This window comes from Hirundo rustica, chromosome 3 (genome assembly GCF_015227805.2).
Source record: "Hirundo rustica isolate bHirRus1 chromosome 3, bHirRus1.pri.v3, whole genome shotgun sequence".
NCBI classification, from domain to species: domain Eukaryota; kingdom Metazoa; phylum Chordata; class Aves; order Passeriformes; family Hirundinidae; genus Hirundo; species Hirundo rustica.
In genome coordinates this window covers 92,087,363-92,104,356 of record NC_053452.1, presented here as the reverse complement: position 1 = coordinate 92,104,356, position 16,994 = coordinate 92,087,363, and the positions used below count along the sequence as shown (strand labels likewise).

Here is a 16,994-nt window from a genome sequence, read left to right as displayed (position 1 = left end):
CAGAGTCCTGCTCTATGCCTATGAATAGGCAACTCTCTCAAATGCTGCTCTGTTATAATTTTAAAGATATCCAGTGAATACTGAGGTCTAGGCATACATGCCTATGTTGGTAGAATTGGATGAGTCATGTATTCTCTTAAATGATCTTCATGAATCCTATTCCATTGCTGTAGATGAGGCATATTTCATTTAATTACATTTTAAATGATTACATTTCATTTTTTTTCCAGATTACTTGGGGAATATGGCACTAAAAGGAATTTGTTTGTAATAGCAGCATGAGAGTCACCTTTATCTGTTGGATGAATAATAACTAGAATGGCTTTGTCATTGTTAAGAAGACAGCACATAGGCAAGGAAACAATATGTATATATATATTTTTTTTCTTCCTAAGACAGAGAAAGAATCAGCTCAATTTATGTAAGAGTTTGAGTATTAACTGAAGTACATTGCTGTTTGCATACTGTAGGGATTACTCACCATCTTTCAAAACAAAAAATGTCGAAGGGTTTAGGATTTTTTTGTTGTTGTTTATAAAGCCTAATTTATTTTCTGTGTTGCATGTCAGGTGAAACATTCTTTGTTTTCTTGGATATAAGCAGCTGAGTTACTGCCTGTCTCATGAGTGGAATGTGTCAGAGAAGAACGATGATAGAGTGTTCCCTAGGGGAAGGGGTGCCAGGAGCTGAAGACAGCAGCAAGACTGGCAGGGCAATGTATTCAGCAACACAGTCCCACAGTGCCTGAGAGCTTGGTAAGTCTGGAGATGTTTACCAGGTTTCAATCACCTCCCAGCAATCACCAGACAAATCTGTAGTGATGAAACAGGTCTGAGGTTAAGCCAGAAAATCAAGTCAGCAGATGAGCTTCACAATCACATTCAGCAAGGCAAAAGCGTACTTGTAACCTGGTGAGCTTAGTGTGAGTGCCTGAGCTTAAATGCAGCTCTGGGGCAAAAGGCTGACTCCCCAATGAGTACTCCAAAACTCCAAAAGCTCTGTTCCCAGAAGCCTGGTCCCAGTTTACATGATGCCCCAAAGCAGAGCTGGCATCCAGCATGGACAGCTAGCTCCTGGGCAGGGGGCAGAGGTTGCAGAGCCTGGGGGTGCACTCAGCTCTGACAGAACTGTGCTCTGTCTCCTGGTTCTTAGCACGGTAGAACTGCAAGGGTTTCAGCCAGTTTGTGGAATATTATATTGACAATGAGGATCCACGATGCAGATTCAGAAGTTTTATAATATGCAAGAAATTTGCTGGAACATGTCCCTAACATAGTGAATGTTATTTTCCTTGTATATCCTGCAGAAAAGGCACTAAGTCTCACATCTCCATTAGAAACAGGCGTGGACATGGAACGTTTTTTCCTGGTGCAACTCATGTTGACTGATGGATGCTTTTTGAAGCATATTTTTTCAAAGTTGCACAGCATTTCAGCTGTGAAACACACCTTCATTTTTATGTCAGTGAAGTGTGAAATCTTTTTATCAGAGTGTCATATACAGTTTGACATTTAAATTTCTGACTCTTCCACCTGTTATAGGAAGTGTGGGCAAATATTTTTTTAGGCTTTCTTTGTAATAATATCAATTATTATTATGAAACATCTAGTCAATCAATACAGCCAGCTCTGCAGAGATGACTGGGTTTGCCAGTTAATACTGGTAATTGGGGGGTGGAGGGTAGATACTTTAAACCAGTCTTTCTGTCTTAATCAATAAGAGTTAGATTTGGAAAACTCTGTGATGGCACCTTTCACTTCCTCCAGAGCTGGCCAAACCAGGCATTTTGGGCAGTCTGTTTTTATAGCATAGCTGATCTTCTGCTAATAACTCCCATTTCCATTAGATTGTTAATTGCCTAAAATCATGTCATGTGGCAGAGTTAGAAAATGAATCCAGTGCCAATTAGATGGTTATGCTATTACACCCAGTTGTGATCCACAGACATAAGCTTCCAGCACACAGAATTCAGTTTTTGTTTTCTTCTCTAATGGCTTGATAAGCCAGTGCTTAAGATGTAGAAGTGTGTTGGAGCACGTGATTAACCCATAACCCACAACTCTTAAGTCCACTTAAAGCCTTTGGTACAACAGGACACGATAGGTAAAAAAACCTCAGAAAACATACTGCTGCAAGCAAAATAGTTGCTTTTATTTGGTCGTGGTTTTTTTGTTATTGTTGTTTTGTTTGTTTGTTTGTGGTTTTTTTTTTAATGTAGATCCTCACTGTCTTTTGTGGGTGACAGTTCCCCATTAGTACATTCCAGCGAAGCTGATATTCAACAAAATACTTTGGGATTTCATGTGTTCTATGTTATTCAACTACATTTTCTACAGTTTTGGTATTTTTCCTGTATGATGGAACCTACACATACACATTTGTTTATACTTGATACATAGGGAGCGTGACCTAGCCACCTGCTCCTTTTGTCATGTTTCTAAGAATTTCTTCAAACATGTTTGAACACATGTAGTGTTTCCTGTTGATGAGGAGCTATTGCCTCACTGGTAGGCCATGTCATCCCTTTGCTCAGAGTATTGGCTGTCTTTTCAGCTATTGCAGCACATATTCAAGGACAGTTCTTGACTGCCAGTCATTGTTATCAGACACAGGATTTTTTTTTTTTTTTTTTAGTGTTTCCTTTATAATAAATGTTGTATAAAACAGTGCATTTTCTTTGTGTCATTCTTTCTATTATTTTCAATGTGAGCCTGGTCTCATGTTGGTCTCCTTTCTTTCAGATAAGATTAGTTATGTAAAAATGAAGTAATGTGTGAGTTTAGAGCTTAATAGCGGGTAAGAGATGGACAGCCTAAGGATTAGATGTCTCCTTATTCAAAGAAGATATTGTTTTGTTTTAGATCTTTTGTTATCGATGCTGGTGTCAAAAACCCCTAATTAAATATCCTCTGCAATTTAAAGTGCTTCTCTCTCCTTAATCAAGATCATTAATGAAATGATTGTTTCACGAGAAGCCTTCCTTAAATAAGCTTAGTCTTAGGCACCTAATTTTTAGACTTTTAAGTCAAAGCAGAAAAATCCTTGTTCAGGAGTCTTTCATAATGAGGGAAGTTTTGGTGATATATCAGTATACCTTCAGTGTTTTCACAAGAGCTGTAGCTCTCCATAATTCCCCTTGGTAGCATATCTGCTTAGCCTTCCTTTCAACCTTCTGTGGTTGTGTTGCTTGGTACCCCACCCCTCAGATCTTGATTTGCAGCAGATAATATCAACAAGAGAGAACAAGAGGAAGCATTTCACATGGAGAACCAATTGATTATGAGAAGAAAACAATTGGGGGTGGGTGGGTTAGGAGATAGTTTTGAATGATACATTGTTTATTCTCTATCACTTTTTTTTTTTTTAAGTTTTAAAAGTTTTTAAAAAGCTTTCTGTCTAATGTATTTGGAGATGCTGATTACCAAGTCCTAGAATCAGAGCATCAGTTCCAAATAACTTCTGGGTGACTATATTATGATACTGTGAGTTGTCAGTTGTGAGACTGAATTACCAAAGCAAAATAAAATCGTTGTAGTTTGGTATGAAAAATAATATTTCTTTGTTTATTTCCAGCTGGGATTTATTATTCATCAAAAATAAGAGATGAAGTCATTCCTATGTATGAAAATGTCAGGTATAGTTGGTTATGGAAATTATGTTTCTATTTTGGCCAGGAAGTTGCACTGAAAGATGACCCATTGAATAAGAGGTTGACAAGACTTCTGGAATGTAAGGGAAATAATTCAAGGTTGACAAGTAGAAAATAAATTGACAGCTGCCCCAGGAGCCCGCCAGTGGAAGGACTGCAGCACAGTGTTTAATATGCTCAAGACAGCATAAATCTTCCAGGAGGCAAGCAGCTGCACTTTATACCACATGGAGCCTTTGTCTTGTTTTCATGTTCAGCTTGAGATACAATGAGCTGTGCTAATTGATTAGACACCATTACAGCCTCTAATTAAAATGCCTCAGGACATCAAACCACAGGGACTAAATTTGTACGTGAAAAATACCCGTCTCACTATACTGTCCTATTAGAGCAGGGTTTTCTCTTCAGGAATATGAGGTGAAGATTTCTTGATGGATTTCTAACAGCACTCCGTCTTAAATTTTTAACTTTGACTTTAACCTTTCATTTCTCTGTTGTTGGGACTTTCCTGAGAGGCGTTTTTGGGGAACGGGAGATCGTCAGTGTTTGGAGGATGGGTCCAGAAACCAGCTTCGTTATCACGGAACCGTCCTGGCTTATGGAGCGCCTCCGCGAGCTTTTCCAAAGGCTTTCAGCCAGGCGACTCCAGCTGCTTTCCGAGCCTTCACTGACACTGTGTGGAAGAGGTGGGAACAGCAAGTGCTTCGCCGAAAGCTGTGCTGACGTTTGGGGGGGAAAAAAGAAAAAAAAAAAAAAGAAAAGGAAAAAAAAAAAAAAAAGGAACTGCCCCCGGTGAGATGACCGTCTGTTTGCACTTGCAGGAATGGCTCTAACTCTGACCGGTTTTGTAAAATAAAAGCAAAAATAGGGAAAATAGTGCAGTACATGACAGGTAATTAAGTTCCATTAGAACACTAGCAGTAGGGAAAAATCATACACAGCAGAAGTGTGTTTCAGTACTGCTTTTTAAAATTTCTCTCCCTTTTTTTTTTTTTTTCATTATTCTAATCCTCTTTTCTTCTGTCTGTGTTAACACCACTTTCACCACTTTCTTTCTCAGTCGCATTTATAGCTAAGAACATCAAAGGCTGCATAAAAGTTTTGCACATAATGTTAAACTGAGGGTTTATTAAATTATTTTTACTATTTCACAGGTTTTTAAAGGGAGGTCTAAAGAGCCTAGTTTGGGCCACTCTTTGTGCTCCTATGAAACAGGAATCCTGTTAACACTGTGGTATCTCCCAGGCTTTTTAAGGAGTTGCTGCTGGCCTCATCTCCTATTTTATGACTTTGAAGTACTTTTTGGTAAAATACACTCCCAACTGAGAATCTTTCCTCCCTTTCCTATCCTTTCTTCTCTTCTTCAAGATAACTGGAAATTCACAGCTCTCTGCTATTTCTGTTTGGGTAGGCAGATGGCATTTCCACTCCATGGAACTTCCTTTCCCTAGCATGCTACTTGAGCGTTTCTATGTGAGCTGAGCGCCTCTCCGTAAAACTGCCTGAGATGAAAATGTGTAATTAGAGTGCAAGTGGAGAGTATATGAAATTCTTTTCTTCTGACTCTTAACTAGCTGCACAATATTCAGTGGCGTAGTCAAACTCTTTTCCACGCCTACAAAGCAGATTTTGAGCACAGGATAGAGAATCTTTCTTGATGAGCTGCTAGAACACTATCAATGAGGCTATTGCCCAAGACTACTGAGAAACCTTGGACTGCAATAAACTCAGAAAGAGCGAGTCTGGAAGGAATGTACTGAACTAATTTTATGTCATTTAGGACCTATTTATGACTTTTTATCATTCTGTCTTATCTCAAATATTTCATAGCAAACCCTCACAGCTTTTTAGCCTTGCACTGAAAGAAAACATTACCAAACATTTGTTTGAAACAAAGGTTGAAGAGTACTGCAAACAGCAGTGGGCAATGAGGGCAGAGAAAGCTGACTTGGTTTTAAAATACTTCCTCTTCAGAGACTTTTTTTCACAATCTCTCTTTTGTTTTTTTTTCTTTTTTAAATATACATTCATGGAATTAATTTCTGAGATATTTAATTATTATGGTATTATGTAAATATGTTAACTTAAAGCTGACTAAGGTGCTTTTGTGCTATGTGCCATAAAAAGAATGGGAAATGTTTTATGCTGTGAAGAAGAGAAGAGGTCAAAAGGGGAAATATAGAAGCATGAGGAGAGAAAGATAAAGTAATGAATTATCTTGCATTTCTATCCTTGCAAACAACTGGGCTTTTTTCACCTTCAAGGTGCCTACCCCCATGGGTTAGAATTCAGTGGAACTCAGGGGTAGTTTCTGTACCTTGGCTTTCCTGAACACTGCTACACCCTAAGTAGCAAGAGAGTCTTTGATGTTACTCTGAGGAACAACAAATACTGAAGTTCATCTAAATTCCATCCATGTAAAGCCAGTGTGATCTGGAAGGTTTCGTACACGGCAGGGAATTAGGAGTCCAAGTTTCTCATTCTGTGTCTGATTTACTGTGTGGCCTTTAACAACTTCTGTTCTGCACTTCACTTTCTTTGTGTCAGAGATGAAAATGGTAGTAATTCTTAGATCTCTGGGGTATCACAAGGTTTCATTTGCTCATACTGATAGACAGCTTTGAACTCAACATGCAGAATTGGTTTCTGGTTGCCAGTGAGATTGACCTCATATTTGTCAAATTAATGGACTTGTTTTACCAGAAATAACATTTATGTTCAGGTCTTTTTCACACGGATCAGCACAGGAATGGGAATAGGCCTGGTCAAAGACCAAACATATCTGCTTAAACCTTGCACCTTTAGACACTGACATCCATGGCTGTAAATGATGTACTTGTCTGAACTGGGTAGAACACAGGACTGTTGAAACCATAATATGGGGGGGGGGGAGGGGGGGGGGGGGGGAAGTAGCCAAACTCTGAACTTTTAAACAACTTTTTATTTAATTTTTGCCTGTTGATAAAAGGAATAAGAAGTACAGAAAAACATCGCTACTTTATATTAACTTCTGCTCAAGTAAAAGACAGGACCATTCTTTCAACATGAATTGCACTTAAGACAAAGAACCAGCCATAAGTAAATGTCCAGATCTTCAAATTTTTAGAGTTAAGTATTAAAATTATCAAAAGTGAAATGGTTTTCGCAAGTTTTTTACCCAGCATTGCATTTCCAACTGCAAACAAAATTCCAGAGGGGCAGTAGTGTATTACTTCCCTGCTAGCTGCTGCCTCTGCACTATCAGAGTATAATTGTGGTAACCCTGTGCACGAGTGACAGTGATAAAGCTCTGATTAGTTATGTTGTAATTATCATGTAATGCTATAAAGTAATTAATTTGTTAGGTCCTTTGAATCTTTCAAACGGGAAGAAAATACAATCAATATGTTTCCTTTAAGCCTTTAATGTATAAGCTTTGCCTTTTAGATATCTGAGGCCAAAACTAAGAAAACCTGAAATTCTGGATTCAGGAAGAAAACAATAGAAGAAATGTATACTGTATTCTCTTCAAAACCAGTGCAAGAACAGTGAAGGTCTTTGTAGAGAGGTTTTCATTTGCATTTATGAGAACATGATGCATATATAGCAAAGATTAAATTCATATAAGCTACAGAATCCAGAGCTACCTCTGCAATATGTTAAAATATACGACAAACGTATGTTGCATCACAACAGAGGATGAACCTTAGAAAGTAAATAAAAAAATAAATTAAAAATTAGTTTTAGATGAACCTTGGAAGCTTATATCTTTAGGAGATAGTTAAAAAATCACCAGGTCTTAGAGAAACTGAAGGCCACCTAGCCTCTCCCTTTGTCTGTGTCCTAGTCTAAGTGTCTAAACATAGCCCTTATGAAGAAGTTCCATAATCTCAGCTCCTGCCACTGCACTGGTAAGGTCCTGAAAGAGTATTCTGCCAGTCTTTGTCACTGCACTCTCACCAGAAAGGCTCAATTCTGTTTGAAAGTGTCCAGAAAATAGCAAAAAGGATGGTTGCAGAAGTTCTAGAAATGACTGAGAGTAAAAGATAAAGAGCTCTGAAGTTCTGATAAATTTGTAACAAAAATCCTTACGTATGGGAAATATTTCTGCAGGAAAAACTCTTCCTCATTCCTGCCTATGTGCAGAAAAAGAAGTTATATAAATAGCAGCAAAATAAAAGTAGATTAGACATGAGAAGTTGGTGGGGTTTGGTGGTATTTGGGGGGTTTTTGTTTGTTTGTTTGGTTGGTTTTTTGTGGTTTTGGGGGGTTTTTTGTTTGGTTTGGTTTTGGTTTGGTTTTTTTGGTAGGGAAGATTATTAAACAGTGCAACACATTTAGGAGATGTGTGGTATCTTCAAATATAACAGATTTTCAAATGTAAACTTGCCAACAACAGTTGCTTAGTTGTACTCTTGCTGTAGTTCTGTTGCTCTAAAGACATAAGATTTGTGGAATGAAGTCATATATTTTATTAGTTCAACTGACACAGCTGGAAGATGGACAGAAGCTTTCAGGCATATCATCCTTCTTAGGATCTAAAGGAGCATCTGATCTCAGGAGCTTATGTGCCTTAAAGTCTCTGTAGTTTCTTCCAGCTGTTTAGCTAATTTAATGACTATAAGAGAGTGGCTTAACTCTGGTAAATTCCATTTTAGATTTGGGCAACCTCTTGAGGACCTTTTTAGCTCAATTTTTTAGCATTTTCTGATCTGTTTAATAAATCTAAATTAAGCATTGTGCTACATCCTGACAGATTAGGAGACTGTGAATCTTCATCTAGATGTGCATGATGGATGAATAATTGTTTTCAGGGAAGACCCTTTGATGTGCAATGGGTTGTATTCTTGTTTTACAAGAAGGATTGTGATATTTCTGGAAAATTTTGTGCATCAGTTTTCAAAGATGTTTGGGTGAATGAATATTGAAATCTAAATAATTCAAAAGCTTTTTATGGCTCCGGTCACTCAGGGTTTGACTTCCAAAATAATTTTTAAAATTACTTTTCTGCTACTTTCTCTGACTTAATTATGGCATTTTTAACTTAGCAGCTTATGAACTAAGTGTAATGATTTTAAAGACAGATTTGCCTCATTTCTAAAAGTCTTTCAGTTTGAAAAAGAGCTACAGAAAATACACAAAACAAGCTTTAAAGGCACATCTTATAAAGTGCTTTTATAAGTGCATCATCTGCTACATGCTGCTTTTGATCATCATAAAAAATGTAACATTTAATGCAGCAAAAATTACTTATATTAACTTAATTCAAATCACAGTTACCCAGAAAGTTGTTACAGATTCTCTGCAGATGCAATAGATCTATTAAATCCAGTAAAATATTTTATAAAGTTATATTTGTACAGTCTACAAGATTCTGTGTTGTAGCAATTTATTTAAGCATCATGCTATGACAAGAAAACAAAGTTTTACAGGTATAGATGTGTATTGCTGTAGACTAGAGCCAATGGTTTGAAAGAGAAATTAAGAAAGTTGTATGAGTAGTTAGTGAAGATTAACCAGCAGAGAAGTAAGGTGCTTTATATATTGGATTATTTTCCACATTACAGTCTGTGGAAAGTTATTCTTTATGTATCAAGAATCTCTGTATGTGTACTTTCATTTCCACTCTAAAAGAAAACACACGGTTCTTGCACTGAACTGCATATTCAGATATTCTGTGTTAAACAGAGGACACAAACATTTCCTTAATTCCACAAAGTCAATTGTCTTCCTCTTAAAGCATTTCCTAAGTCATTTCTGTCTCACTAACTTGTCTTTCCAAATTCAGTTTGCCTTGCAGTGTGGAAGAATCATCACATGCGGACCGTTACCAACTATTTCATAGTGAATCTTTCTCTGGCTGACATTCTGGTCACAATTACTTGTCTTCCAGCAACTTTAGTTGTGGACATCACAGAAACGTGGTTCTTTGGACAGACCCTCTGTAAAGTGATTCCCTACTTACAGGTATTATTTTTCTGTTGGTATACACAATACCCATGTTATGAAAACCAGAAATGACAACAACATTTTCCTGATACTTCTAATCCAATGAAAGTCTATACCTGATACTGAGTAGATATCTCTGAGTACATGCTGAGGCCTAAAACACTGTTCCACTTGGGAATATGATTATGCATAATAAAGACTGATTTTCATCTATCAGATTGTTGGACTTTGGCAATACATTTTTTGGGACGTTTTCTGGATGCTCTTTACTTTTTGTTATCATTTTTAATGATTCAGAAGGGATGCAAAGCAAAAAAAAAAAAAAAAAAGGCTGTAAATAGAAAGAAAGTAATTAATATTCTCTCTGTGTGGATCTGAACAGCTACACAAGTGTCCAGGACAGAATCCAACTTCTGAAGTCAGTATGGGCTTTTTTTGTGTTTACCAATTTTTGTCAAAATATCCAGGTTCACTGGAAGTTGATCAGATTGTCTGCCTTAAGCAATAACTGCTTCTACTCATTTACCCCTGGACTTAACTAGTTTTGAAATCATTTGCATCAAAATGATTGACAGATGTGTTTTCTAAGAATAGGCGTATGGATGAACTGACTGAGCAGACTAGAATAACAAGTGCTTGGCCTTGTAGTTATTAAAATTCAGAAGAATTAAGCAGTACTCAGAGTGTATGCACATCACCAGCTCTGTGCCTCCAGCACAATTTATATTTGCAGAAGATACCTCTATGGCCAAAGAGCCACGTTGTCAAAGGCAAAGTTCTCCAGCAGCTACGACCTCTACTTGATACAATAAAAATCAACTTTTTTTTTTTTTTTTCAAAAACTCCATTCAAGTGAAAGAAAATCTAAAGAGTGAGTGATCACCTAGCATACAAATTGAAAGAACAAAACTGAAGTGATAGGTCATTTCCTTTACTGAATAAAAGGTAAAATATCTTAGTCCACCTTAATCTGATTCTTGTCAAGGATTTTTTAATAAGATAATGAATTTCATTGTTCTCATACAAATAAAAAGCAAAATGGCAGCTCCAGTGTGCTAATATAACATAGAAACCAAAAAATAAATCTTTCTACAAAGAAAAAATAAAATTCACTGTCTGATGTTTTAAAAGCTTTTTTTCAGATAAAGTTTTATAAATTCCCAGTTGATTAAATTTTCTATTTCAAAATTTGATTTTGCAAAACCTATTCAGTTTTGTTAGCATCTTAAAGTGTGAATTGTCATGCAGATTCTAGAAGGAGTACAGCAGATGAGGATATCTGTTGTAATTCTGTAAAAGGTGATTTTAAAAGGAATCTTTCTTTCTGTGAATCAATTTAACAGTTTCAGATAAAGAACTAACTATGTTGAAAATATAAATAATTTTTAAAACTCCGGGGGAAGAGTACGATTGATTTTTGAAACTCTGAGCAAAAGCCCTACATTTACATTTACAAAATATTCCTTTTTCTTTAGACAGTTTCAGTCTCTGTGTCTGTCCTAACACTCAGCTGCATTGCTTTGGATCGATGGTATGCAATTTGTCACCCTTTGATGTTTAAAAGCACAGCCAAGAGAGCAAGGAACAGCATTGTAATTATCTGGATTCTGTCCTGCATCATAATGATTCCTCAGGCTATTGTTATGGAGTGCAGCAGTGTGTTCCCAGGATTAGCCAATAAAACCACCTTGTTCACAGTGTGTGATGAGCACTGGGGAGGTGAGTCTGTCATTGACCGTACGAGCTGAGCTTGCACTGCTATTAACTAATCAAAATATCAGGAGATGTTCATATGAAGTCAAGTTGTATAAATATAACACAAAATGTTCTTGATTATATAAGGTTTCCCGGAACTATAATTTTTCGCTGTGAAATTTCTGTGAATTTCTACTGTGTTGTTGAGGCTTAAAGTATATTTTAAATGAAGTTTAAATGAATGAGGCTGACTAGTGTCTTGACCACGTTAATGCTTCCCAGAGGGTAGAAATGTTCCCACCCTTCAATGCTTATGCTTATATAATTCTGTGACTGATGGACGTTGCACGTTTAGAAAGAATTCAGTATTCAGCCTTAAGAAGTAACTATGTAAGAACAGATTTTTTGTTTATCTGATATTTTGCTAATTGCTGACATTTGACTAGTGTTTATACATATCTCCTGGAAGTTCAATCCAAATTACGTGTCACTGCAGAATTTACAGAGATGTCATCATTATAAGGGAGTGAGTTAACCTAAAATTTGAAAATTTTCATGGACAAAATAATTTAAATAACTTTGTGAAAGTAATCAGTTACAAATCAGTCTACACAAGAAGTGTAACTCTGCCCTTCCAGATCAGCTTTGAATCTAACATGTTCTGTATCTGAACGAAGATGTAAGAAGCTGTAAGGACTGCCAGGGAGCAGCTACTTCTATTTTGTCTTCATTCACAGCAAGTGGTGTGAGCCACCCACCCAGATGGTTAGGGCTGGACTCTGGTGGGCCTTGGCAGACCTCCAAGGCTCACAGAGTGCCTGAGTTACATGCTGTGGCTCTGACACTGCATACAGTGGCCATCAGTAATGCCATTATTCACACACAGGAAAATAAAGCCAAGTTTGCCAAAACATATAACTAAAAGGTGCCTGTTTAATAGCCTTGAGTCTGGCTAAAACACAATCAGATATTCTCCCAGAGGTGTCTCTGTAGAAGACGACTCCAGTCCTGTGAACAATTATGATAAAATATGACTGGATCACCTGTACTTAATTATCATGATGAATTAGTTTAAACAGCCTGAACTGCTGAGGGCTCTTCCATGTGCTGTTCTGGAAGTTCCTTCCCTGCTAACAGCTTTCACAGAGCCACCAGAGGATTAATGAGAAGACAATGAGTATCACAATTCCCCGTTCTTTATCTCCTTCATTCCAGTTAGTCCTCTGGGACAAGGCAAGGGGGCAGAGGTGGCCACTAGCTCACTGATACCCATTGCTGACAAAGGTGTGCTCTAGGTTTGTAGCTGAGAGGGAGCCTCTGTCAAGCTATATTGTGCTTAGTGTTTCATTGGAGAGGACAAATCTGCTCTTTACTTCTAGTGTTCTTTCTTCATCTGTGAAAAATTTTGTATCCCCTTCTGCTGCAGGACACTGCAGTAGTTATGTGACTATTTTCTTTCACAGCACTCATTCCAAGTACAATTTTTGTCCACTCATATTGGTGCAAACCCAATTATTCATGCCTTCATCTCTTCAGGGTTTACTCTTCAGCAAAGATTCTTTTAATCTCAGCCTAGGAAATGATGTGGTTAATTAATTAGGAAGTCAAGAGAGCATTTCATTGGGGAATGTAATCCCAGAATTTCCAGATCTGTATAGGCCACTTTTTGATTCCCAATGAGAAAGTGTTGCTTTTGAACTACAGAGTCTGTAGTAGGCTTAGAACTATTTTAAAGAGTGCTTCTTATTTGGTTGTGCTGAAGTAGTTGCAGCCTGAGGTGAAGCACCTACTACACAAAAATAACCCCGACAAGAAACAACCAGCCCAAACTCCTGTGTGCTTGCAATAATCTACTCCTATGGAGTACACTTACCTAAATTTAAATCTACTGGTCTTCAGGTTATGATGTGAGCCTTCACTTGGATGTTTGGAGAGATAGAGGCGATTATAATAAAGGCAAGTACTCATGTATAGAATCGATTTTTTTGTGTCTGGCTTCAGAAAGGGAGTGTAAACACTCCAATCTTTTAAAAATTATTATTTATATTTAACACGAAAATAATAATTTTATATTTAAAAGTTTTCTGAAATAGGAAGCTTTTCACTCCACTAAAAGATAACAATCCTATTTTTATCTTGCTGCCTTTTTAATGAATAATTCTTCTAATGGCAATGCATCATCATTCCTAGTTATTCTGCTGGTGCATTTCAGATATCCTTAAAAAAATCTCCATGATCATGATAATAGCTTATCATAGTAACTTGAAAGAATAATCTTTAAATGCATTAAATTACAAGCAGATTTCTCAAAATTGTGGAATTGTTTAGTAAAAGTAGAGTTAACCATATTTTATCAATGAGGATTTAACACACACACGCACACACATACATATATATATATATATGTTAGGTCAAAGCATGGAATATGCAGTTTTTCTACTGAAAAATAGGGTTTGAAATCACAAAGGCCCCCAAAAAAGAAGAACAAAAGAAAAGGGTAACAAGGCAGTGGTTTGAAAAGAGTGGTGAGTTTTAAAGCTGGAAAAAGAAATAAAAAGCTAATATTTGCAAAGAAAATAGTTACATTTTTGTTGGATTTTGTTTTACCTTTTTTGACTAGCAAATATAGAGAATCAAAGAAAGAGCTAACTAGGAGGATGTTGAAGGAGAAAGAAATTCATACTGCTACAAATAAACCTATATTTGCAAAGAGAAAGTGGAGATGTAGATGTTGCACACACTCAAGAGACCCTGAGAAAGTCCTATAGGAGAGTCAATTTAGAGAAAGGGATTGTATTTGGGTGTTTATTGCTTTGTTTAGAACTGCATAAAATTAATGCTGTCTAAAATCACAGTACATCTGATAAAACCTTTGCAGAATATCCTGTACACCGTATGTTCCGAGGATGTTAAACTGTGAATGTTAAAGATTGGGACTGCAAAAAGAGGATGCTTAATAACACTTTCCAAAGTGTTTTGGAAGTCTGTTGTAATTCTGGGACCTCAGGGCCGTTGAAACATGAGGTGCTATGGAAGAGCAACAGGAAGCCATGTCCCAGAAGATGTCAGAGATGCCAAAGCAGGAGACAACACTGTACCCTACACAGACTTAGGACCAGCTGCTGGAGACCATAAAAGTCTGATGAGTGTCTGGAGGGAAGGTCTGATCAGTACTATGACACTTGGGCTCTTTAATGGGTGAACTAATAGTCGCCACCCTGACTAATAAGATTTGAGCATGTTGTTGGAAAGCTGCCAGTGACCGCAAATGGAGCAATAGTTCAGCCTAAAACAGGGCTCAATTTCTTTATAATTGCTTCTGGCATTCCTGAATGTAAAATTCATTTCCAATTCTAGGCTGAGGGTTTTTCATCTTGAGTACTGTCTAATAACAATATTTTATTTGGGAACGAAGAAGGATCCAACATGTGACCTATGCAGGCTCACTTAAGGAGCCAGAGTTGGCCACAGTTCTATAATAGACTGTAATTGTTGGGCTGAATTTGATGATAAAGTGCCAAAATAAAAGAAATGTATATTAAAACGAGTTCACCATGTGTCCAAGTCAGCTAAATACATTGTCTTAAAGCTGTTCAAGAAGAGAGTGTTAGCCAAAGTGCATTAGCCAAGCCCTTTGCAAATGATAAAAAGAATATGGAGATAATCCTTTCCCAAAACTGCATGGTTGAATGGAAACAAAGGGAAGACTTTGTGTTCCATTTCCTCTTAGACTACTCATACAATAGTACAAAACCACATTGTCTTAATTCTGGAAAACAAATAGCTGAAAATTGCAGTACGACAAGAATTTTTATACATCCTGTTTATCAAAGTATGCAGAATCTAATGAAAAACGCATGAGATATAATGCAGAAGGAAGTCAGAATATTTCTAATACTAAAATTATGCTGGGTGTTATTGTAAGTTGATAACTCAAGCATAATATATAAGGTTTCAAGATGCAGTTTTAGTATTAGATAACAATAAGTACTCTGACATAGAAACTTAGTTTGGAAGCACTGCATTATGTGGTTAATTTTTTTGTGCTATGGGCACTCACTTTCTAACACCCCTAATTACCGAGCTTTATTTTACAAACATACACTTTTAGTTGCATTGTTTCTCTATGTTGGTAACTCCAAAACCTCTCTTCCTGAGACTAGGGAATCTGGGAACTCTACTGATGCTCAACAAATTTGATAGTCCTGTTTTTCCCTATTCTTAAGAAAGCTGTCAGGAGTACCAATTTTTTTAAGCACTATGGATGGCTAAAGGGACTATTTATTTTGCTAGACATATCAAAACCTTTTGAGTCTATTTATTTCCATTTGATTACATATGTAAATATATACACGTATGTATATATGTATTTACACAAATATAGCAAAATTTTGGCAAAAATCCAGTTCCAATCTACCAGTTTCAGGCTGGGAATGGAAGCCCATGTAGAGAGAGAAGCTTTAAAATTTTTTAAAATGTGTATAAGCTCTGCAGTAGAGGGATGAAAGCTTATTTTACCGTACTGATTCTTTATCAGGTGGGGTAATTACAGTGTACGAATGAAGCTGAGTAGGAATGCTGATCTGAACCCAGTCCAGCCCCTATGACTACCTCCTTGCTTTATGTTTTATTCTCTCTTTTCAATAGAATAGCAGCCAGAGACATGAGAGTCATTGTTTTATTCTTAAAGAGGTGGTTATTCCAGCTAAGAACAGTCTCCCCCTGTCCTGAAGTCCATTATGTGACCACAGAAGGCAAGGACACTTTTCTTCTGCTCAGCAGTAAGAGTTTCAGCCACCCAGTCAGGCAGGACCAGAGACTGATTGATGTTTGCATTCAAGGAGCCTGGAACTCACTTGATAAATGAATACTATCCTTAGCCAGCCCTCCTCCTTGCTGATGTGATTGTCAAACAGCTTTAAAGCTCTTCTTTGGCTTGAGAAGCTAAACAGAGTCATGCTTCTTAGGGAGAAGTTTTGCAAAGGGCTTTGCCCTGGGTGGAGGAGGGACAGGTTTCCTTTGATGTTTAGCAGCTGGTACTTACCAGGTGGCTAAACTTCAAAGGCAAGTGTTAGGATCTTCCTCCAACCTGGTCCTCAGTTCTTTGTAGATAGCTAGGCTCATTTAATGTTTTACTTTACTTGGAATGCTAAATTGGAAGTCATAAACTCCAGATGGCCTTTTAAATATGTACCGTCCCTCTACCTGAAAGGGGCCCCGGCTGCCGGCAGAGCATTGATGAGGCAGGTGGCACCTCCTCCTGAGCAGAAAGAATGTACTTTCAGTTCTGACCTCCCGTGATCCCAGTAAGTCACCTTACTCCAGTTTCTCCCTAATCCCTCCACCTGTGAAACATGCATGTCAGTACTTCCCTGGCTAGCAGGATGGCTGTGAGGCTGCATTTTCTGGAGTGCAAAAGCAAGTTTGAGATCATCAATCAACATATAATCTCAGGTTAATGCCAAAACCTGCCCCAAATGACAAACCTTCCCCAGGGACATCGACAAGAGTTAGTAGCTGCTGTTGGTAAACAGGTTTGCTACATGATCCTAGAGCAAGTAAGAAATCAAATACCACTCATCTGAATTTTTCAAACCCTGATCTGTCAAAACTATCAAATGCCAGTGGCAGCACCTCCACCTTTTACCTTTTTCATTACCTTGCTGGGAACGAAGATTGGCTGGATTTTTCTGTAGCATGTTTCTGTCTCCTTGATACTGAA

General features: G+C 37.4%; 1 protein-coding gene across 1 annotated transcript in view; it reads left to right on the top strand.

Moving 5' to 3' along the window:
* Positions 1-16,994, top strand: part of HCRTR2 (hypocretin receptor 2) — a 33,068-nt gene that overhangs the window by 5,258 nt on the left and 10,816 nt on the right. The window contains exons 2-3 of the mRNA XM_040059684.2: positions 9,417-9,595; positions 11,053-11,296. Of these exons, the coding sequence (XP_039915618.1) occupies positions 9,417-9,595; positions 11,053-11,296 (423 nt within the window). The remainder of the gene's footprint in view (positions 1-9,416; positions 9,596-11,052; positions 11,297-16,994) is intronic.